The sequence below is a fragment of the Podarcis bocagei genome (assembly GCF_964188305.1).
Source record: "Podarcis bocagei genome assembly, chromosome: 4".
Lineage (NCBI taxonomy): Eukaryota > Metazoa > Chordata > Lepidosauria > Squamata > Lacertidae > Podarcis > Podarcis bocagei.
The window spans coordinates 9,741,662-9,764,816 of record NC_138128.1 but is presented as its reverse complement, the minus strand read 5'-3'; the positions used below and the strand labels follow the sequence as shown (position 1 = coordinate 9,764,816).

Sequence of the window (23,155 nt, the reverse complement as noted above, 5' to 3'; positions counted from 1 at the left end):
CAGAACGGATCGTGTCCGCAACTAGAGGTACCACTGTATGTGTAAATAAAACCACATACCCTAAAGACACTACAGTCTCTGTTGACCTTCATTCCAAGGAAACTGAACCCAGGAGTTTCCTTTCGCTTGGATATTGGGGTACATGCCACAGTATGTTCAAGCCTTTATATCGGGAGAGGGAAACATCTGGCCCACCAGATGTTGCCTAACTGAATCTCCCACCATCCGTGGCAAATGCCACACTGGCTCAGGGTTGATGGGAGTTTAGAAGCGGAAAAAAGGCGAGGAGCGTTTTGAGTTTCGTGTTTTATTTTGGAAGCACCTTTGTTTTGGTTTGCATATTGTTAGAATATGCATTTTCCAGCACGGTCTCCATAATGTAGCACTGCAATTTTGGACACCGGGGAAGGAAAGAACAGTAATATCACTGCGGTCCCTTCTGTCCGGTGCTGTGTATATTCTTCCCTTTTGAAAGGAGAAACACCCCAAACCACACCTGCTTCTCCACCCAAGAGTGCCATGAATCTGTTAGCTGAATAGTAGAGTATGCAGATTAGCAAATTGTTATGTAATTTGCACAACTGATCCTGCTTCTGCCACCCATCAAGGGGAGGGACAAGGAATGACACACAGGACAGAAGCCCCACCCTAATACTGCCCCTCCTGCCCCTGAGTTTTCCACCAAGCACGGAGTCCTTGTTTTCCACCTTGCATCTGTCTAAAGGAGGCAGAAACTAAAGATAGCAGGGAAGCTAGAAGATGCAGGATCTGTCAGAAGCACCAAAATCTGCGCAGGTAGAAAGCAGGCTGACACAATACTCACAGCCTTTCTTAGGACAGGCTTGGCTTTTAGGGGGGATATGTGTGAGAGAGAGAAATTATCACTATTTTGCTGCAAGAATGTGAGTTCAGGCTTGGGAGAATATACAAAGGAATTTCATTGACTGGGCAGCTCCCATAGTTTCTATCAGGCTCTCCTATATCTTAAAGTGGCGAATCCTCCCTGGGCATAATTGTAGCACAAGCACTGGGAGTGCCACATCTTCCACCTCTCTCTTGACGACAGGCTTTGCTGCCGCGACGGCTGGAGCTTCGGCAGAGTGAGATTCATGGGATGCGTGCGTGTCGTTGTGCGAATGGATGAGGTCAAGGACCCTGCGGCCAGTTCCAGGGGAAGGGATGTTCTTCCCAAGATGATACATGTAATGCTTGATGAAATGGGAACCGCCAGCCTAGAAAAGAAAACCATTATGTCCAGTCTGCTGGTGCTAGTCAGAACACAGTCCAAATAAATGAATAAATAATATACAGACCACTCAGCTTGAAGCTCTGAGCAGGTGCAAATCTCATGAGGTGCAATGACTTTCCCCATCCACTCCCATAAACAAAGAGGGCATGGGAGATATTAGGGTTGCCACCTGCCCTGTAAAATACAGGATTGTCGATGTAAAATGCCAGGTCCTGTATTTCAGGTCTTCATCTCCCTCTCTCTCTCTCTCCCTCTCTCTCTCTCTCTCTCTCTCTGTGTGTGTGTGCCAAGTTAGGGATTCTCTCCAAATGCAAGTGTTTGAAAGGTGTGGGGAAGGTCATGTAATTAAGCTCTGGGTAGCCAAGCACAGACAGATTTACAAATTTGTGTGTGTGTGTGAGTGACAAATTGTAGAGGGACCATTCTGGTAGGATGCGAAAGATTGTAATGAATTGCTTTGAAGTCACTTCAGCAGCAGATGGGGGGGGGGAGTCGTCCCCTAACCATTCTGCCCTCCCCTGCCCTGTATTTTGCCAGAGGAAAGGTGGCAATCCTAGGAGACATACCCAGAGATCTATACGGCTTGTGTTTCTCCCCAATGCACAGCCCCACGGCCCTACAGAAGGATGAGCAGGAGGCAGAAATCCTTCACCATTAACAGGACGAGCTTTGGTCACCAGCATGGTGAAATCGCCACTTCTGTTGAGCCATTAAAAGTCCTCTGTTGTGTCTGGGTTCCCGGCCAGCAAATTAGACCTCTTTCACAAAGGTAAATCTAGATGAACAACCTAATTTAAAAATGACAATGGTTCACTGAAATAAATAAACCAGCCGGTATTAGTGCTGATGAAAGGACCTCTTCCTATGTATGGCAGGTAATTCTGTTGCTTAAGGTGGCCCAGGCGGTCTTTTGGGGTGGGCCCTTGTATCTCCTCCCCCTTCCCCGCCTTTTCAACTAATGCATCTTTCTTGGATTATAGGGCAGCTGAGAACAATGGTGCTAAATAATGACCCATCACCTACCTTAATTCATAGAATCATAAAATTTTAGAGTTGACAAGGGTCATCTAGTCCAACCCATAGTAATGCAGGAATCTTTTGCCCAACATGGGTCTTGAACCCACAACTCTGAGATTAAGAGTCTCATGCTCCACCAACCGAGCTACCAAGGCATGCACAGAGACATAGACACATGCACAAGCAAGTTTCATGCAGATTTGTGCCGCAGACCAATGCCCCGAGTCTAAGTACCTAGCAATGCCATGAGTGCTAGGAAAGGGGTGCAGCAGGACTGCAACAGGGGCGTGGATAGCAGCCTCTTTAGCTCTAGGGATGAAGAATCCCTTAATTGTTCTGCAGGGAAGCAGGGAAGTTGGCCTTGGGAGGAGCTGGGTCAGGATGCTTCTCTGGAAAAGTGGGTGGGTGGAAAGGTAACGGGAGCCAATTGGGGAAGGCCAAATAATTAGAAACATTCAAAGTCTGGGTGCTACAGGATTTGGTGCAAGAGGAGAAGTGGTCGTGCTTCAAGTCCCAAAGGGCTTTGGTTTCCAAACTAGCTTTCATGTACACCATCAGACCCTCCCCAGTGAACCTCAGAGCAAGCAACCGGTTGTGAATTCTCTCTGTGTGTGAATTGCTGAAAACCATGTTTAAAAATTGCACCTACCTGGTGATCATATAAAGCACAATCTAGGGTGATATCCTCTGCAGGTGGAATGGGCTCACCACCAAGAACAGGAACAGGAGGCAACTGAAAAACGGATGCCTTGCAAAACCCATTACGCTTGATAAGGAGGAAGAAAGAGAGAGCAGTTAAGACATCCCCACAGGGACGTCCGAAAAGAAAATACTTCATCTCAGCCAGGCAGCATGGTGTAGAAAATTCCATTCATTCCCATCTTCCTCACATAAACCATCCAAAAAGTGTGGGAATCGATCGACTAGAGTGGCATCTGAAGATGTGAGTAAAACCGTTTTACTTATGTAGGTTTATATACTGCCTTTTTTCCATCATGGAAGTTAAGACGGTTTTCATGTTATTCCCAGTGAGGTCACCCACCCACCTGTAGACAAGTCCCAGACCTGTTGACCTTTACTCTAGGGACATAATAAAGTTCAGTGGGGTATGCAAGCGTAGTTGGTCTTGCATTCTACATCACTGATGGGGAGCAAGTAGGCACTGCAAATTAATAATTATGAACAGGTGTGAAGAATGCCTTCTCGACTTTGTAAATTAGAATATGTAAGTGATCTAATTAGAACAATGAAGAAACAAATGGGAAAATAAACATCTCACACAGGGAATTTACAGGATACAAAACTGTTTTCGTGGAAATTTTTTTTAAATTGAATATCTCAGCATGAATGGAGGTCAAGAAATCAGTAGCTGTTGATAAGGGACTAAGATCAGGACTGAATGTAATTGGATTAACTAAGATTTCGGAAGCAGAAAGAAATAAGAACTTTACACCCCGAAACCCAGCACATGGGAAGTCATTCGAAATGTATAATTGGCCGTATAATTGATCTATATTTGGGTGGGAATTGTAATTTGATATTGAAAAAATGTGGCTGTTATTGGATTTTAATAATTGAAAATTAATAAAAATTATTTACAGATAGAATATGTAAGTGAACTGTGGGGATTGTGGTCCAACATTCTGAAAGACCACACAAGACTGACATCAGGTGATCAGGGATGACTCAAAACTGCCAGTACTCTGCAGGCAATTCCACTGTTAATTAGATTTGTGCAATTTAAAAGTAAATTGAAGTTCTTTGCTGCCAAGAAATAAAACATATTGTTTTGCAGTTAGGAAAGTGGAAATGTGTTGAAATCCTTGGGGTGAACAAATGATTCATGGCAAGGCATATAAATATCCTGTAAGCAAATAAATATCAGGATGAATGCACATGACCTCACCTTAAAAAACCACACAGAAGGAATGCTCAATAAAGTCTATCCTCCTTGCAAGCTCTGCGCAAGCGTATCAGGTTGAATGTACAGTTAAAAAGGTCACCAGATTTATAGATGCACCCCAGTTTCTGATTTGATCCTGGAATGTCCTGCATTTCCTTAGGACGTCCCTATTTTCATCGTAGAAATGTTGGAAGGTATGGAGTTATGCAATCCCTGAGCCAAGGAGATGAGTAACTACAGGGCTGCCACACGTCCAGATTTTCCTGGACATTACTGGGATTTCAAAGGCAGAATTGATGTCCGGGGGGAATTTCCGAAAGGCGGCTCTTTGTCCTGGATCTTAGAGAAGTCAACCCAAAAACTGTGGGTTTTTTTGGCTCAAGAATTCTGGTGGTTTCCTTCAAAAAGCTCAACAACTTTGGGGTGTCCTGGTTTTTACTTTTTGAAATATGGCAACCCTAAGTAACTACACAACCTTTAGGAGACAGCTGAAACCAGTAACAGCATGCTGTTCTAACCAATGAAATGTACACAAAGCAGTCCAGTATGGGGAAGTGTCTTAATGTTTAATGTTTTAATATGTGTTTATACATGTTAGACGTCACCCAGAGTGACTGGGGAGACCCAGTCAGATAGGTGGGGTATAAATAATAAAATTATCACTGTGGAATGGGACGTCCCTATTTTCATCGGAGAAATGTTGGAGGGTATGAAATCCTGAGGAACCCAAATCCTGAGGAACCCAATGCAAACTTCCAGGGTCTGGCGATTTGAAGTCTGGCAGAGCTAGCAACTCGCTTGTGAACATGGGCCAGATTTAAATCACTTTCACTTGTGAAAAACAGGCATTTCTAGACCTGAAGTCTAGAAATCTTCGAGTTTATATATGTATTTTTCTATAGAGAGAGGGACTTGTAGCCATGGAGGTCAGAAATGTGTGGACTTCATTTTTCATATGCTTTCTTAAAGGCACAGGGCCCCCGCAATGCAGAAGGGCTGGCAGGCCTCATTTGACCACAGACGTTACCAGTCCTGGAATCTGCACTGAATTAATTGGGATCCCATCCACTTACCGCATGCTCATCTGTCGCCACGTGGCAGTGTTCTGCAGGGTCTTGGGCTTGTTGCCTTGAGCAGTTAGTGGCAGCAATTGCAAACTCCACGTGTGTACCTAGAGGCATATGCTGGGAACATAATAAGGAACATTTTAGCTGTCTCTCTCAAATGCCGCAACTGAGCAGAAAGAGTCATACAGAATATTAATGATATAAATGGACATTTGCAACGCTGGGGCACTTTTGTTCAGTTTCCACTCCCTCCCACCAACCCAGCCTATGAAGCTGCCTTCTAGCAACTCAGACCAGTCCTTCTTTCCAATGGAGGTTAGGCTCAGAGCAGCTGTGGGGAACCCGCATTTTTAGTGGAGCTGGTAGCATATCACTTCACACACACATCCTTGATCCGTTTCACTGCCTGCCGCTTTGTTCCGGACTCAGTTCAAAGCGCTGGACTGGACTTTTAATCCCCGAGCACCTTGGGACCAGGGTATATCAGGAACCACTTCTCTCCAGATGTTCCCTTCTCCAGGTCCCTTCACGGTTGGAGGTAAAGTGAGTGGGCACTGGAAGCAGGGCCTTCTCTGCCATGGCCCCCCCACATTTGGACCATCTTTCCAAGAAAGATATGCCTTGACCCTTCACTGCTCACTATTTGCGGCCAGCAAAAATGCTCTTAGTCCAACACTCTTGTTTGGACTATTTATTTTAGAGGATAAGCTTGCCGTTACTACTTTTTAATTAATTGGTGTTGCTTGGTTTTGTTTTTGATCTGTTGTGCCCAAATTCTCTCTGCCCTTGCCTGATCAACTGAAACTTGCTGATGGTCTTCATAATTGTCTGCCCGTCATGGTGATTGACATGCACTAGGCTAAATGCAATGCAATTCAGAAGAAGGAGTAATAAAAATGAAATTAAAAATGGATTTGAATATTGAATGCAATGGATATTTTGTCTCCCTCCTCCAACTACAGACGGCGTGGACCGCCAGAATGAAACCTGCACACCAGAATGGACCATTTGGGAGCCAAGAATTATGTTGCAAAAATCTGAAAGAGCAAAAGTAGAAGGGATAACTGCATTTCATAGAATCATAGAATCATAGAATCCTAGAGTTGGAAGAGACCACAAGGGCCATCGAGTCCAACCCCCTGCCAAGCAGGAAACACCATCAGAGCACTCCTGACATATGGTTGTCAAGCCTCTGCTTAAAGACCTCCAAAGTAGGAGACTCCACCACACTCCTTGGCAGCAAATTCCACTGTCAAACAGCTCTTACTGTCAGGAAGTTCTTCCTAATGTTTAGGTGGAATCTTCTTTCTTGTAGTTTGGATCCATTGCTCCGTGTCCGCTTCTCTGGAGCAGCAGAAAACAACCTTTCTCCCTCCTCTATGTGACATCCTTTTATATATTTGAACATGGCTATCATATCACCCCTTAACCTCCTCTTCTCCAGGCTAAACATGCCCAGCTCCCTTAGCCGTTCCTCATAAGGCATCGTTTCCAGGCCTTTGACCATTTTGGTTGCCCTCCTCTGGACACGTTCCAGTTTGTCAGTGTCCTTCTTGAACTGTGGTGCCCAGAACTGGACACAGTACTCCAGGTGAGGTCTGACCAGAGCAGAATACAGTGGCACTATTACTTCCCTTGATCTAGATGCTATACTCCTATTGATGCAGCCCAGAATTGCATTGGCTTTTTTAGCTGCCGCGTCACACTGTTGGCTCATGTCAAGTTTGTGGTCAACCAAGACTCCTAGATCCTTTTCACATGTACTGCTCTCAAGCCAGGTGTCACCCATCTTGTATTTGTGCCTCTCATTTTTTTTGCCCAAGTGCAATACTTTACATTTCTCCCTGTTAAAATTCATCTTGTTTGTTTTTGCCCAGTTCTCTAATCTGTCAAGGTCGTTTTGATCTGTGCATCAGTACTAGAAGTGCAGATCAGCTTGCCTCGCTTAAACATGTGGACTGAACAATGTCTTCAGACATCCCTGCTCTTTACTCTCTCTGTAATAAGGCAGCACTGCTAGTGGCCCTGTCTGAATACTTACTGAGGTAAACCCTCTTGAAAGCTCAAGGAGCTGGTAGTGGGTTCCATTGGCATTTTCAGCGTTGAACTTGGCAAGCCCAGAATTAGCTGCCTCCTTCAACTTAGGGTCATCCAGTTGTGACAAAGGGTTACAATCAGGGCAAACATTGATAATATCTTCAACTGAATCTAAGGAAGAAAAAGAGAAAAGTACAGGTTGTTTTTATTTATTTATTTAAGTGAGTAATGTTTTGATGCTGGCTGGTCCAAAAGGTTTAGGATAGCTGATCAGTTGCTGACATAGGCTGTTGCAGCCATTTTGTGTTGGCAGAAACTTAAGAAATGAACATTTAAGGAATTTATTCTATTTTTATTTTGCTCTTCCTCCAAGAACTCACGATGGCTCTGCAAATACCGAGGTCCACCTCCAAGGGCCTTCTGACAGTTCCCTCACTGCGAGAGGTGAAGTTACAGGGAACCAGGCAGAGGGCCTTCTCGGTAGTGGAGCACCTTCTCATCAGAGGTCAAAGAGATAAATGACTACACAATTTTTCATAGACATCTGTACCAGGAAGTTTTCAGTGTGTTTTTATATTATGTTGGAAGCCACCCAACGTGGCGGGAGCAACCCAGTCACATGCGCAGGGTACAAATAATATGTTGTTGTTGTGTGTATTTTATGCAAAATTGCACAGAAAATGTGCGTGTCAGAAGAATAATGCTGGGCAATTTTCCTGAGGGTTAAAAAAAGAAAAGAAAAACCAATTGGCAAACTCATTTGGAAATGTGGAGAAGTGAACTCAAGACTGGGAGAACGAGACACTGAGAGGAAACAGAAAAAGACCTACCAACCCATTATAAGAGCTGTGTGGTCCCTTCATGTTTATATCAAGAACAGGGAGCCTGTGGCTCCTCTCCAGATGTTGATATTTGGCTATTGTCCAGGCTGGCAGGGGGTGATGGGATCTGGAGTCCAACAGTATCTGGAGAGCCACACGTTCTCTATCCCTCGTTCATGTGCATGCCAGGACGTGCCTTCCAGACAAAGATTCAGCACACAGGTGGACTGAGGGCCACAGGACACACCTGATGGATGTACGTTGTTGTTTTTAAGAGCGCCAGGTGTGGCGACGTCCAGTCAGGATCAAATCCACATCTCACAGAGCAAGGGTTTAATCTTGTGCTACAAAGTCTGTAGGGGGGGGAGCCCCAGATGTCTCAGGGGCAAACAACACCTGCGAAAGAGTGGTGCTCACTAGGGCTGAGAAAGGGTTAACACCGCCCCCCACATTGTGCTACTGGTTCTCATTGCCCCACCTGCAGCTGCTCTCTCTCTCTCTAACTTAGATTGAGGTGGAGAACCTTCTTCAAGCTAGCGGTGCCTTCTGGGAACCCTTCATGAGGCCACATGGAAGGCATTTGAGAGGCAGGGCATATCCCTAGGCCAGGCAGAACGACTCAAGGGATGTGCCAAACCGGGCTGGGGAGAGGTGTGCCCTGGGGAGAGTCATGGTAAATGGGGTGAGTTGGAGTGTGGGTCACTGACCCCCTATTTCTCAGCCCTGGTGACCGAGGACTGCAAAGCAGCATAAGAGATTACCTGGAGTAGAGTGGCATTTGCTAGACAGCACTTTGTAGGCTCCATTCAAAATGAGGAGTTTGATGTCGCAGTCTCCTTCAACAGCCTAGCGGTTCAAAGGAAGAGGATTATGGGCTGGTTATGATGGGAGCAAAACCCAGTTCCGCAGCATTGTACATCACTGTACACCTTGTACATCGGCCTACGCTGACCTGTTTGGCAATGTTTTGGACCTCAACGTCCGTTCGCTGTGTTGACAAGGACTGTCGGAAGCTCTGGTCCAAAATATCTGGGGAATGCCTGGTGGGCCAAGACTATGCGTCTCCCAGACGGTGAACCCCAAAGGGACCAAAACTCAGCCTAGCAAGCAGTCACTGCCCTGGTCGCCTGTGGTGGGTAAGAAATGCCTCGAGGTAAGCAAACTGGGAAGTTTTTGCAAACTGGAATAATGCTCCCCATACCTTCAGGCTATCCTGGTGCTCCGGTGACTAATATAGCCAGTTTATTGTGCACAGAAATACACAATTAACCATTTATATTGGATGCGTGGTGGACTTGGGTAGACTTCATTACAAGACTGCACCATGATCATTTTTCTGTTTGCTTCTCTAGCCACATTGTTGATATTAGTCAACACATTTTTTAATATATTTTTTTTAATCCATCTGTTGAACTTGCATGACAAGTCCTTCAGGCTGGTAGGCTCACGCTAAAGAAAATTGTAATAAGCTACCAGAATTGCCAATGCAGTTGACAATTATAAACAAAGGAGCCACAGAACAACTTCCACGAATAGTTAAAGTGGGAAAAGATGCCGTTCTAGAAATAATGAGATAGATTTGAATTACTGAGTTTCTGTCTCGTACTTTGACCAGTTGAAATAGAACTTAGACGACGTACCATATAATTCAAAGGAGTCCAGATTTTAAATCTGAGACCACAGATTCAAACACTAAGGCTTTTATGTGTGGCAAATATTTAGGTTTTGGGAGGTTGCATTTTTATTATTATTATTATTTTAGGATGTGTTTGTGATCCCGAACACAATCAACTTTCACTGTCAATTCAAATTTTGGCAGAATAGGTTATGCAGAGTCAGTCTATCTATCTCACTACTGTGTACAAGGGCAGGCAGTGGCTCTCCAGGGTTTCAGGCAAGGAGATGATGGAAAATTAGGAGGTCTGGGATAGCTCACCTGGTAGAGCATGAGACTCTTAATCTCTGGTTCATAGGTTCGAGCCCCACACTGGGCAAAATATTCCTGCAGGGGGTTGGATTAGATGACCCTTCCAACTTTACAGTTCTGTGACTCCATGAACCTAGAACCCTCAGCATGCAAAACAGCTGCTCCATCCAGGGGTGTATGAAGTGGGGGGCAGAGAGGGTGATCTGGGTGCCACTCTGGGGGGTTGTGTGTGATAAGATGGCCTCTGCCTCCCTCCAGAGGGCACACACAGTCAGTATGGGTGCTGCCGCTCTCGCACACTGTCCATATGGGCGTCTGTACGGGCTGCCGTGCGTGCGCACTCCGTACGGGATGCCGCACATGCACAGTCCGTATGGGATGCCGCTTGTGCGACAGTCTGTACGGACACCCGTATGGATGGTGTGTGAGAGCGGCAGCCCATAAAGACACCGCGTGAGCTGCTGCGCTTGCGCACTCCGTACGGGATGCCACACATGCACAGTCCATATGGACGCCGTGTGTGCGCCACCAGGTGATTCGCCCCGCCCATCGGCGTCCTGCCCCGGGTGCCGGAGAAGGTTCCTCCACCACTGGCTCCATCACTGAGTCACAGACCATGAATGTTGGACATCATCACCCGCTGAGGTTTGGGAAAGGTTAGGGTTAGCTGAATTCCACTGGAATGAATCAGACTACCGTATTTTTCGCCCTATAAGACGCACTTTTCCCCCTCCAAAAATGAAGGGGAAATCTGGGTGCGTCCTATGGGGCGAATGCAGGCTTTCGCTGAAGCCTGGAGAGCGAGAGGGGTCCGTGCACACCGACCCCTCTCGCTCTCCAGGCTTCAGGAAGCTATCCCAAGTCTTGCAAGCCCGGCGGGATGTCCCGCGGGCTCGCAAGGCTTGCGGGCAGCAGCCTGCACCCAAAAGCTGGGGACAGCGGAGAGGCGCAGAGCCGCCACCCCGCTATTCCCCGACCTGATCTGGAGGCTGGCGGGGGGAGAAGCAAGCCTGCTTCTCCCCCCCCACCAGCCCCACAACCTCCAGATCAGGTCGGGTAATAGCGGGATGGCAGCGCTCCGCCATCCCCCTATTTCCCGACCTGATCTGGAGGCTGGCAGGCGGAGAAGCAAGCCTGCTTCTCTCCCCCCCCCCGCCAGCCCCACAAGCTCGGGGGATAGGGGGATGGCGAAGCGCCGCCATCCCGCTATTCCCCGACCTGATCTGGAGGCTGGGGGTGGGAGAAGCAAGCCTGCTTCTCCCCCCCACCAGCCGCACAACCTCCAGATCAGGTCGGGGAATAGCGGGATGGCAGCGCTCCGCCATCCTGCTATTCCCCAACCTGATCTGGAGGCTGGGGGTGGGAGAAGCAAGCCTGCTTCTCCCGCCCGCCAGCCCCACAACCTCCAGATCAGGTCGGGGAATAGCGGGATGGCAGCGCTCCGCCATCCCCCTATTCCCCGACCTGATCTGGAGGCTGGCAGGCGGAGAAGCAAGCCTGCTTCTCCCCCCCCCCCCGCCAGCCCCACAAGCTCGGGGGATAGGGGGATGGCGGAGCGCCGCCATCCCGCTATTCCCTGACCTGGTCTGGAGGCTGGCGGGGGGAGAAGCAAGCCTGCTTCTCCCCCCGCCAGCCCCACAAGCTCGGGGGATAGCGGGCCAAGCTGTCCCTGAAGGCAGAAGAGGGAGACGGAGCACTCCATCTCCCTCTTCTAGCTTGGGATGGTTGCGCAAAGCCTCTGCTGGGCAGCGCAGTGCGCTGCCCCACAGAGGCTTGGGAGGCTGTCCCTGAAGGCAGAAGAGGGAGACGAAGTGCTCCGTCTCCCTCTTCTAGCTTGGGGATGGCTGCGCAAACCTGGGGGGAAATCAAATTTTTTCCTTTGATTTCCCCCCTCAAAAAATAGGTGCGTCCTATGGGCCGGTGCATCCTATAGGGCGAAAAATACGGTAATCTTTAGCGGCTGGTCGTCCATTAAATTGTAACTCGGTTGTTCTTGTGGACGACCTAGTACCTGCTCAAATCCTTGCAATGCGTAGTTGAGTAAGTGGAACTTGATTTGATCCATAAAGGCACTTCCTACGCTCTCAATCAAGAGACTTGGTTGAGGTTATATAGCTCAGGCAAGTTATGCCTTAGAATGTTAAGGGATCCTGAGTATGAAGGCTTACTGTGTAAATTAAACTTTTGTTGGGTGCAACTTTGAAAATTAAAATCAGCACCGTCCTGGTGAGCAGGACAGTTGAGTTCCAAGCAGTCAGCCTGTATTGACATGCCTTTATTATTATTGCTATTAATTTGAATAAAGATATGATGCATGCACCTAAGAATCCATGTTTAAATTCTCCACAAGGTTAGCAAAACGTCCAGGAACTCACATGCTGTGTCTGTGGCCTTACAGTACAATTTTCAGCAGGCAGTGGGTTCGACACATGGCACACAGTCTCCAATAAGTCCAACTCAAGAAAGGCTATCTTCCCAAACGGCCTCTGTGGAGGAGGAAATGAGAGAAGGTTAGTAGATTAAAAAAAACTAAAAAAAAACTTGTTTACATTTATTTAACCAGCATACAGCTAAAAGGCCCACTGGGAACCAGACAGAGGGCCTTCTCGGTAGTGGCGCCCACCCTGTGGAACACCCTCCCTTCAGATGTGAAGGAAATAAGCAGCTATCCTAAGCAGCTATCCTATCTTTAAAAGACATCTGAAGGCAGCCCTGTTCAGGGAAGTTTTTAATATTTAATGCTGTACTGTTTTTAACACTTGATTGGGAGCAGCCCTGAGTGGCTGGGGAGACTCAGCCAGATGGGCGGGGTATAAATAATAAATTATTATTATTATTATTATTATTATTATTATTATTATTATTATTATTATTATTAATCCATAGAGTGCTTCACAGTGTCAGTTCCCCTCTTAACAGATGTGCCAAAACAGAAATTTCTTCAAAATGGTATGTCATTGCCTTTGGTACTTCCTTCCAGCTCCCTTAAAGAGAAGAGGGCAGGATGAAGCGGAAAGGGAAATCTATCAATGTTTCCTGGTCTGAGAGCTTCTGTAGAGACTTACTCTGAACTCCTGGCATTATGAAGCTTTCTTGGAAGCCTGGCTCGCTTCTTTCCTGTTCTTGAAGCTTATGTTTAATTTATTTATTTATTGCATTTTACGCCACCTTTTACTCCAAAGTGCTCAAGGTGGCATATGTGGTTAACCCCCTCATCTAATCCCCATAACAACTGTGCAAGGTAGGTTTGGCTGAGAGGCACTGACTGGCCCAAGGTCACCCAGTGAGTTTCATGGCTGAGTGGGGACTGGAGCCCTCAGTATATAAATGCAACAAACAAACAAGTGGATGTTCCTGGAGAGTGGTGCAGACTTTGAGTGGTGTTCAGCTAAGTACAACTAATTATATCGAGGGCTTTTTTTCCAGCCGGAACTCAGTTCCAACACCTCTCAGGCGGACACCATTGCCATTATAAGAAAACAAGGCGGGTATTCGTGGTGCATTCCGGCACCTCTTGAAACTAGTGTGCATGAGTAAATTAGGACAATTAATTTCAGTGGGTCTCCTCTGCATAACTGCCACCCCTTCATTCCCACAACACTTTCGGTGAGCCATTCAGGACATGCACAACTTCAGAATTGGGTAGATGTGCATCTTCCAAATGCAATAGGGACACTCACTGGACAATAAGACATTTGGATGCCTTTAAACAACTGAGTAAGACGTGCCCAGGTGCAATCCACACCAAAGCTTCCATTGTCTGTGTGGGTAGACTGAACCCCAATAGCTTCTCAGTGGAAGGTTGGTAGTGAAATAAACCAACATCGAATAAACGATTCAAAGTGCTGGTGCTGACTTTTGAAGCTCTAAACGGCCTCAGCCCAGTATACTTGGAGGAGCGTCCCCACCCACATCATTCAGCCTGGACACAGGTCCAGCGCCGAGGGCCTTCTGGCGGTTCCCTCACTGCAAGAAGTGAGGTTACAGGGAACCAGGCAGAAGGACTTCTCGGTGATGGCCCCCGCCCTGTGGAATGCCCTGCCTACAGATGTCAAGGAGATGAGTAACTATATAACTATTAAAAGACATCTGAAGGCAGCCCGGTATAGGGAAGCTTTTTAATGTGTAATGTTCTATTATGTTTTTATATCTCTTGGAAGCCACCCACAGACCCTCCCAGTGTCCAGGGACAGTCCCGGATTTACAGAAGCCATCCCAGTTTCTGATTTGATCCCTAAATGTCTCGCTTTTCCTTAGGACATCCCTTTTTTCATCGGAGAAAAGTTGGAGGGTATGGAGTTATGCGACCCCCCGAGCCAAGGAGATAAGTAACTATACAACCTTTAGTAGACATCTGAACCTGTACCTGTACAGTGGTACCCTGGGTTAAGAACTTAATTCATTCTGGAGGTCCATTTTTAACCTGAAACTGTTCTTAACCTGAAGCATCACTTTAGCTAATAGGGCCTCCTCCTGCTGCCGCGTGATTTCTGTTCTTATCCTGAGGTCTTAACCCGAGGTACTATTTCTGGGTTAGCAGAATCTGTAACCTGAAGCATCTGTAACCTGAGGTACCACTGTATAGCGAAGTTTTTAATGTTTAATGTTTTATTATGTTTTTATATGTTGGAAGCTGCCCGGTGTGGCTGGGGCAACCCAGTCAAGTGAGTGGGGTGCAAAAAATAAGATTATTATGATGATGAAACCTCATAATGAAGGTTTTGTTCTGAAGCAGGGTATTGGACGGGTTGAAGATCTTACATAGCCTTCACTCACACCTCGTGTGATCTGGAGAATGACCTTGCTCCCCACCCGCCAGGAAGCACTTACCCGAGGGAGAATCTTGACCTTCTTGATCCTGTTTAGGGCGTACATGTACCCGTGGTTATTTTTTGCGTTGATGTACTTCACTGCGAAGTCTGCCATGTGCTCCGTCTCAACGTCATCGCAACCAGGAAACTCTCCCTCAGGGAGGGGAAGGAGTACAGCTGTATCTGCTATGCATCCCACGATCAGACCCAGGAGCACTGGAGCTACCAGTGATGTCATGGCTTCGTCTGCAGAAGATCTAGGGAGGAGGGTTGTGCTGGAAGGAAGGGTGGAAGGAGCCACAGCAGAGCTCCCATTTATACAAAGATGATGCCCCCGCCTCCCATCCTCGGCCCATGAGGAGGCCTGCAATATTTGTTCTGGGTCCAAAAAAGCGACCGCAAACAACAGAAAGGGAAAAGTAAATATGTGCAGGACATTGAGTTAAAGGTTTTTTAGATAAGGGGGAAATTGCAAAGTTTGCTAGAAAGAAGATGGCATGGGCAAAAAATCTCAAAGCGTCATTTTGGTCCCATTTGCCAGACACTAAAAGGGCATTATGGAGAATTATGCTGTAGCTCCCGGGGGCGGGGGGGGTCCAGTGTGGCCTGCCATTTCCCCAAACCACACCCACCTGCCCATCAGGTGACATCACTGGTGACATCATCTGATGGGCAGAAGGGTTTGATCCTGCCTTGGCTGCACTGGTCTGTTGCCAGCAGGAAACGGGTTCACGCAGCCAAGGTGTAACTATTTATTATTGTTGTTGTCACAAAATGTCTCCCTTAAAACCACTGAGTAATCTGTCCTGCTAGGCTTAGTTCACCTTGGGAGGGACTTGGTATTCAAGCCGTTGTCCCCCCTCGGTCTACCTGAGAAGCTCGGCAGGTGAAGAGCCTAAGCTGGTTGCTGCAGCTCAGCCACATGGCTCTCCGAAGCCATTCTTGAGTTCCTATAATTTAGGAACTTTTCCCACTGTAGCTAAGCCAAGTTTTACTGCCTGTGCAACTTTTCCTGAATGCTGTAAGGAGAAGCACATGAATCTGACCTTTGGAGAGTTTGTAACCAAACCATTTTTAACTTACCAAATGTGTTGTCCTTTTCGATGCTAGGGGAAGAGGGAAAATGTGGAACTCAAAAGGGCATATTTTAAAGGTCTAACAGCCTATATTTCCATGTTTTACTTTGCTGCTTTTTAGTGCTTTTAGATTTCTGCTGGAATTCTCTCACCAAACAGTACTTGCCCAAACCCTGAGCATCCAGGGAAATCTCATTTTACACCCATTTTAACATATTCGAGCCAACAATTATAATATCATTATTCATACCTCACATTTTCCCTGACAGGGACTCAAGGCAGCTTACAGATAAAGATAACAATAGTTAAAAACCGGGGGGGGGGGAGGGAACCAATAATAAAAACAATAAGCATTGATAGATTTTTCTTTATTAAAACAATGCAAATATGAACACTGTGGCACCATCCCTTTCAGTAAAAGCAGTCAGTTCCTGCTGCCAGAAACCACAGCAAGTCAGAGTTGCCCTTGCGCTACAATGCTGCTTGCTGGTTTCCCACAGGCATCGGGTTGGCCACTGTGATACGATACGATCATCTTTATTGCCATTGTCCCATACAGAACAACGAAATTGAAAAAATCTACAACAGACATTCAAAAACCAACAAGCTTGCTATCCCAGCCTGGTTAGCCCCTAAAAACTCTGATACCCCATAATTGAATATAATATACTCACATAAAGACTACCTTACACTGCGTTTAAAACCAAAATCGCTTTTGGATAGAAACTGTTTCTCAGGCGGCTAGTCCTAGCCTTTATAACCCTGTACCTTCTTCCAGAAGGCAGAAGCTGAAAGAGATCATTTCCGGGGTGTACACTATCCTGCACTATCTCTGCAGCTTTCTTATAGCACCTGGAAGCATAGGTTTGATCCAAGGTGGGAAGAGTGCACCTAATTATTCTCTCCACAGTCTTTATAACCCTGGACAGCATTGTTTCCCCCCTGACCGTGCAGCTCCCACACCACACACAGAGACCATAAGTTAACACACTCTGAACAGTACAATTGTAAAATGCCATCAACAGGTCCTTTGAGAGATTATTTTTCCGGAGGATTCTCAGAAAATATAAGACAGCAGGATGCTGGCCTCATTGGGCCATTGGCCTGATCCAGCACACTCTTATGTTAAGCAGAACAAAGCAAACACCAATTGGAAGAACTTTCCCCTGCTTTAAGAGGCTAATTCAAAAGAAGCTTTGATGCATAAGCATGGTAGAGAGACAGAGACTGTCCTAACTGCTTAAAGACGGAGGAGGAGACTCACATTAAGGGGTTTTGCAAGACTCCTTCTGCTTTCCTTTTAGGTTCCTGATGTTCTTCCTCAAATCAGCACCATCTTGGACCTTTTTTTTTTTTTTTTTACACATCACTTGGGAAGACAGGCGAACTAATATAAGTGTACTGGAAGAAGCAAAGATCACCAGTGTCAAAGCAACGATTCCTCAACATCAACTTCGTTGAACTGGTCATGTTGTCCAGATGCCTGATGATCGTCTTCCAAAGCAACTACTATATTCCAAACTTAAAAATGGGAAGCGTAATGCTGGTGGTCAACAAAAGAGGTTGAAAGACTGTCTCAAGGCAAATCTTAAAAAAGTAGTATAAACACCAATGGCTGGGAAACACCGGCCTGCAAGCACTCCAGTTGGAGGACAGCCTTTACCAAAGATGTCATGGGCTTTGAAGACGCTCGAACTCAGGACGAAAGGAAGAAACGCGCTAAGAGGAAGGCACGCTTGGCAAACCCTCACCGTGATCAACTCCTGCCAGGAAACCTGTGTTCCCGCTGTGGAAGGACGTGTGGATCCAGAATTGGCCTCCATAGTCACTTACGGACTCACTTCTAAAACCGTGTTGTTGTTATTATTATTATTATTATACCGCTCAGAGATTGTGGGGGCATGCACCAATAGGTTACATAACACAAGGAGGGGAGACCATTTCCCTGATGAACAAGGGGATCAATCACCCTCAAGGTCAAATGCTTGGTTTCATATAAGGGTTAATGGGCAAGGTTTAAATCAACATAGCAAGCTTATCGCTTTGAAAATTAGCCAAACCCAACAGTGCTTGATGCGCTGGGTTCATGGTCGGGTGGTTGCAGTAGAATATTGAAATATATGTTTTCCCTTCATTTTGCAGATTCTACAGTTTTGCACGCCCTCCCCCCTTCTCTCCCCTCCCCCCCCCGGCCTCTTCATGCTGTTTCTACAGGTATTTGCTTTTGCAGGGAACATCATGGCTGTATTCATGCTCCATCTGTGTGCAGGCAGCAGTCAGAGCGGTGGTTCCTTGCACCAAACCCTTTCCCTCTCCATCTCTGCCCCAGTTGGCTGCTCTTTCACTCACTAATGATCCAGGATGCTGATTGTACATTAAGGTTATTAGGGATGTTAGTTTGGTGGTGGAGCATCTCCAGATATGGCTAAAAATGGCCCCCTATCAGAAACCTTGGAGAGCATCTGCTAGTCAAGGAATACTGAGCTAGATGGAGCAATGGCTTGACTCTGCGCAGCCAAGGGTGGATTTACAACAACAACATATTATTATTATTTATACCCTGCCCATCTGGCTGGGATTTCCCCCAGCCACTCTGAGTGGCTTTCAACAGAATATTAAAATACAACAATCTATTAAACATTAAAAAGCTTCCCTAAACAGGGCTGCCTTCAGATGTCTTCTAAAAGTCTGGTAGTTGTTTTTCTCTTTGACATCTGGCGGGAGGGTGTTCCACGGGGCAGGTGCCACTACCCATAAGGCTCTCTGCAAATGAAGCTTAAGCTCCAGGGACCCCAATCCCAGAAGGGCCCTAGAAGCAACTTCAGTCCAACTTCAGTAGACCCAATTTGAGTCACAGAACTCAAATTGATTTTATGTTGTCTATATTTCAACAATCCCAAAGTCTGAGAGTCAGTAGCTCAGGTGTTGCAAAGGTGGTTGTAAGTAAACCCCATTGAAGAACAGGACCGAGGTTACCCAGAACTCGATGCTGGTTGCAAAGGGCTCCCCTATAACAGTTCAAGCTTTGGGGCTCCAGAAATGTAGGTCCGCCACTGGGTGCAAGGCAACTTCCTAGGTTCCTAAGGCCCTGGCTGGCAAACCAATTGCTTGCAGCAGGAGTGGTGCTTTTCATATGTGCCTCTGCAGGGATGGTCCACTGACCAGGTGAAGGTGAAGTATGGAGGTGGGGTCTCTGGCTGATCCAGTGGTCTGGCACACTGCGGCATTCCTGGCAAAGGATCCACATACCCAGCGTGGGGCAGTGTGGTGGGGGAAAGCAGGGTTGTGCAAAAGTCCCATGAGGAATTTTTCTACCCACTGATCAGCATGTACAGAAGGAAGGGCATGTCCTGGAGAATGATCGTGGGACTTCATTTAGAGGAAGGGCTGCGGTTCAGTGGTGGAGCACCTGCTGTGCATGGTTCCATCCCTGGCATCCCCAAGTTAGGCTGAGGATGCCGCCTGGGTGAAAATCTGGAGACAGCCTCTGCCAGTTGGTGTAAACAATTGTCATGGACTGGTTGGATGCAAAGGAATGACAGGAGAAACCAGCTGGGGAACCCTCAAGGGAAGAAGGCTCAGAGCCCTGGGAGTAGTAGTGGGACAACAATGAGTGGTCGGAGGGAGAAGAATGGGAAGAGGAAGAAGGAACAGGGCTTAGTGAGCAGGAGGAGTCTGTGGCAGAGAAGTCCAGAAGCAGAAGAGGAGGGAAGCCAAGAGGCAGAGATGAGTTTGGCTGGGGAAGAGGCATGGGTGTCTCCTCCTGCTGCTGCAAAAAAACTCCCCTTCCCCCTGGTCTCCAAGAACCAGGAGAGGTATGAAGAGCTAGGAGCGGAGACAGGTGTCCTGGTGTAGTCTCAGATTGCCTGGGAAGGACTTGGGAGAGGAGGAGATTTAGGCAGCTGTGGGAAGACAGGGAACTTCAACCTCCACAACTGCCTCATAGGGGCAAGACCTACCAAGAAGAGTTGCTGTGTTCATTAGGCCAGGCACCCCTGAGCGAGCCTTGTTTCTTCTAATAAAGAGTTAAGTTCCCTTACTCTGTGTGATTTATTGCTGGCTGGCTCCCTGACAACAACACTGAGATAAATGGATCAATGCCCTGATTAAATGCTCCTGGCTACCATCAAATGGATCTGAAGGAAGGTTGGAATGATGAGCAAATTTTTGCTGCTCATTGCCGCTGTTGTTTTTTGCAGGGGTCAGGTGGGGAAATCCGATGTCCTCACCAAAGCATGCTAAAAGGCAGCAGCCAAACCACCAGGACTTTTGCTTTGGCACTGTGGAGGCCTGTGGCTGCAAAATGGGCAGCAACACTTGGCACGGGTGCAGAATTGGATTCAGATTTATTTTCTTCCCAGGACGAATTGCATGCACCACTGACTGCCGGATCCGCTCTGCACACATCCTTTAGAAGTCTGCTCCTGGTACATATCACCTCCCTTAAATGTTCAGAGGCTTCCATGAAAGCTTCTTTGAGTTATTCTGCATTTGCAACCATTGGACAATCTCAAAAGCAAGTCTGCTATGTTAATAATTCAGATTGCCGGGCTTCTTATCTTGCTGTTAGTTCAGACATTTCTCTCTGAACTTCAGTGAATAAACAAAATAGCCTCCCCCCCCACCCCCGCTTTCTTATCTTATCTCATTGCCTCGGGTGATAGTTTAACTCAGAGTGTTGGTGGTGGACTCCTGCACACAATTTTAAGTGGAATGGATTTTTCCACTGTGCTTTGATTTCTGTTCATTGGAGTATATCATGGCTTGCCAATAGGGATGGGGGGGGGGGTTAGACATTCAATTTCTGTTTGCATTTAAAAAAGAACCTAACTATTTCACATTTTTGGAAACAATACATGAACCGAAACCCAGGCACCCTTCGAAATGTGCTCTTCCTGAATTTTGCAATGCAGTTCTCCAACTAAGTAATGCCCATCTGCTAGGGTAAAGAGTGCTTTAAAATGCACACGTGGGTAAAAATGTCATAGAAAATGCTTTGCACAGGGTGGAAATTGCTTTGCAAAAATGTGTACAGGAATATGATTTTTAGGTGAAATTTGCACGGGGGATTTTCATGGGGTAACTGAACTTAAAGTTGGGAAATTGAGAAAGGGGAGAAACTGAAATGCGCAGACACCTCTGCTTCTCCAGCAATTTCCTAGGAAGAAACTAAAGGATAAGTCTCTTCAAGTGTTGTTCACAGGAACAGTGGCATCAGTTAATGATTTTGTGTCTTCTGTTGACTTGTCCTTCTCCTGGACTGATTTAAACTGAGGAAGGAGCCGGCATCTGTACTCTTTAAAGATGTGAACGTCTTCCTGGATCGGAACCGTTTGTGCGTTTCACCAGAGAATTTTACCCAGAATATCCTCTTCACCAACCCTGGGGCCTTCCATAAGTTTTGGACTACAACTCCCATCAGCTCCAGCTGTTGGAGCTGATGGGAGTTGTAGTCCAAAACATCTCGGCAGCCCCAGGTTGGTAAAGGCTGGGCTAAGCAATAGGTGCCATCTTTATGAAGCAATAATCTCCACAACATGTTTATAAAAGACAGCTGTAATTCCGGAGGCTACAGAACAACTGAAAAAGCCTCTCTTTCTAAGCTTTCTTAAGGTGTGCTATCCTGACTCCACTTCAGACCTACTCACACTGACATATCCTCCAAGTGTCCTGATTTTCCAGGGATAGTGCCAGAATTATGAAAGGGGAGCGGAGCGAAGCACAAGGAGTCTTGATTATCTTATTATTATATTTATTTTTAAATATCTCCTGGCAGAAATAGAATGATCCTTGTAAAACAACAAATATAATGTTTTTTGGTATTTGACGAAAATAAAGAAAGCAATACAATAATTTGGAACTGTGTGTGAAAAAATAGTAGAAATAATAACACAATGAGTCTAACTGGAAGTCAAATGTATTTATTTTGTTTTGTTTTCCTTTTTTTCTTTCCCCCCTTTTTTCTTTTTTCTCCCCCCACCCCTCTTCTTTTTTTTCCTTTTTGTGCCTCCTTTCTTGGTCTTTCTCTTTTTGATTTGTTAAGAAAGTGATGAAGAGATAAAAGTGTAATATGAAAACTTCAGTAAGCTAAAAGTGATGTTGTGTAATTTTTCTGGTACTATTTATATATCGTTAAAATTGGATAATTGTAATGAATTGATGTTGCAATTACTGTGGTTTTTCTTTCTTTCCTTTGTTATTGTTGAATTCTAAATAAAGCATTATTATTACTATTATTACTATTATTAATCTTATTTTTTAATGCTCTGCGTCTAATCTTGCCCCTTATTAAAACTGATCGATTGGTGTGTGTTTTTCTTTTTGTAGATCTACTGAATAATAAAATAAAATAAAATCTGGATTAAGGGGTTTTCTCCAGACGATGGAGGGCATGTGTGTTGTGTCCTGTTGGTGTAAGTGGCAGCGGCGTTTGCCCTTCTTCTGATAGGAAATGCTCTGCAGTGGGGCGACAAAAATTGGGGGTTGAGGAGGGTCAGCTGGGAGTGAGAAATATCCCCAATATGTTGGAAAGTGTGCACAGACAGGGAAAGCCTGAACGGAGGTTCTGAACACGTTCAGGTGAATGCACTTAGAATCATAGGATTGTAGAGTTGGAAGGGACCCCAAGGGTCATCTAGTCCAACCCCCTGCAATGCAAGAACCTCAGCTAAAGCTTCCATCTCCTTTCTTGTAACTTAAAGCACCTTGGTTTGAGTCCTACCCTCTGGGTCCTCGCTTGGATCGAGAACTCTTGCCTCATCGGGGTTCCCATTTGCAAGAAGCTGTCGCAGGACAATCACTTTGCTGCGCTTGCAATCTCCCTCCATACTTTCCCAAATGTGCTAACTGTTGCCCTGGAGACCTTGGCCAAGAGCAGTTTAAACCTCCAGGATGAACACATGCAGCTAATTCTAGTTGTAATGCCAATTTCGCGCCAGCAGATGGTAGTAGAGCAGTTCTGCTTAATTTGTTTCTGGCGAAGTCTTTGGGGGCCAAGTCTAGATGCGTTTCGCCCTCAGATTTCAGATCCCAACAGTGTGTCTACAACAGTTGAATAATAATAATAATAATAATAATAATAATAATAATAATAATAATAATAATAATAATAAATTTATACCCCACCCATTTCTGGGTGGCTTCCAGCAAGATATTAAAACATATGATGTTTTAACCCTGTGACTGGGCGGTCCCCTGCGAATCGCTGTATTTTTTCTTCCTTCCTTCACCAGCTATAGAAGGATTGA

The 23,155-nt window shown here is 46.1% G+C and overlaps 1 protein-coding gene across 1 annotated transcript; it reads right to left on the bottom strand.

Moving 5' to 3' along the window:
* Positions 1–291: 291 nt before the first annotated feature.
* AHSG (alpha 2-HS glycoprotein) lies at positions 292–15,130 on the bottom strand. Its single transcript, XM_081190577.1, has 7 exons — positions 14,852–15,130; positions 12,397–12,507; positions 8,856–8,940; positions 7,278–7,444; positions 5,243–5,353; positions 2,916–3,032; positions 292–1,232 (listed from the first exon to the last, which is right to left on the bottom strand). Exons 1-7 carry the CDS (start codon positions 15,068–15,070, stop codon positions 978–980), a joined length of 1,065 nt encoding a protein of 354 aa, XP_081046703.1. The 5' UTR covers positions 15,071–15,130; the 3' UTR covers positions 292–977.
* Positions 15,131–23,155: the final 8,025 nt, after the last annotated feature.

Bases quoted from the DNA above. Each gene is read 5' to 3' on its own strand.
- AHSG (XM_081190577.1), bottom strand. From the start codon at position 15,070: ATGACATCACTGGTAGCTCCAGTGCTCCTGGGTCTGATCGTGGGATGC. The intron at 12,508-14,851 runs GTAAGTGCTTCC...CCTCCTCCACAG, and splicing joins AGGTCAAGATTCTCCCTCGG to AGGCCGTTTGGGAAGATAGC. The intron at 8,941-12,396 runs GTGAGTTCCTGG...TTGAACCGCTAG, and splicing joins TAAGGCCACAGACACAGCAT to GCTGTTGAAGGAGACTGCGA.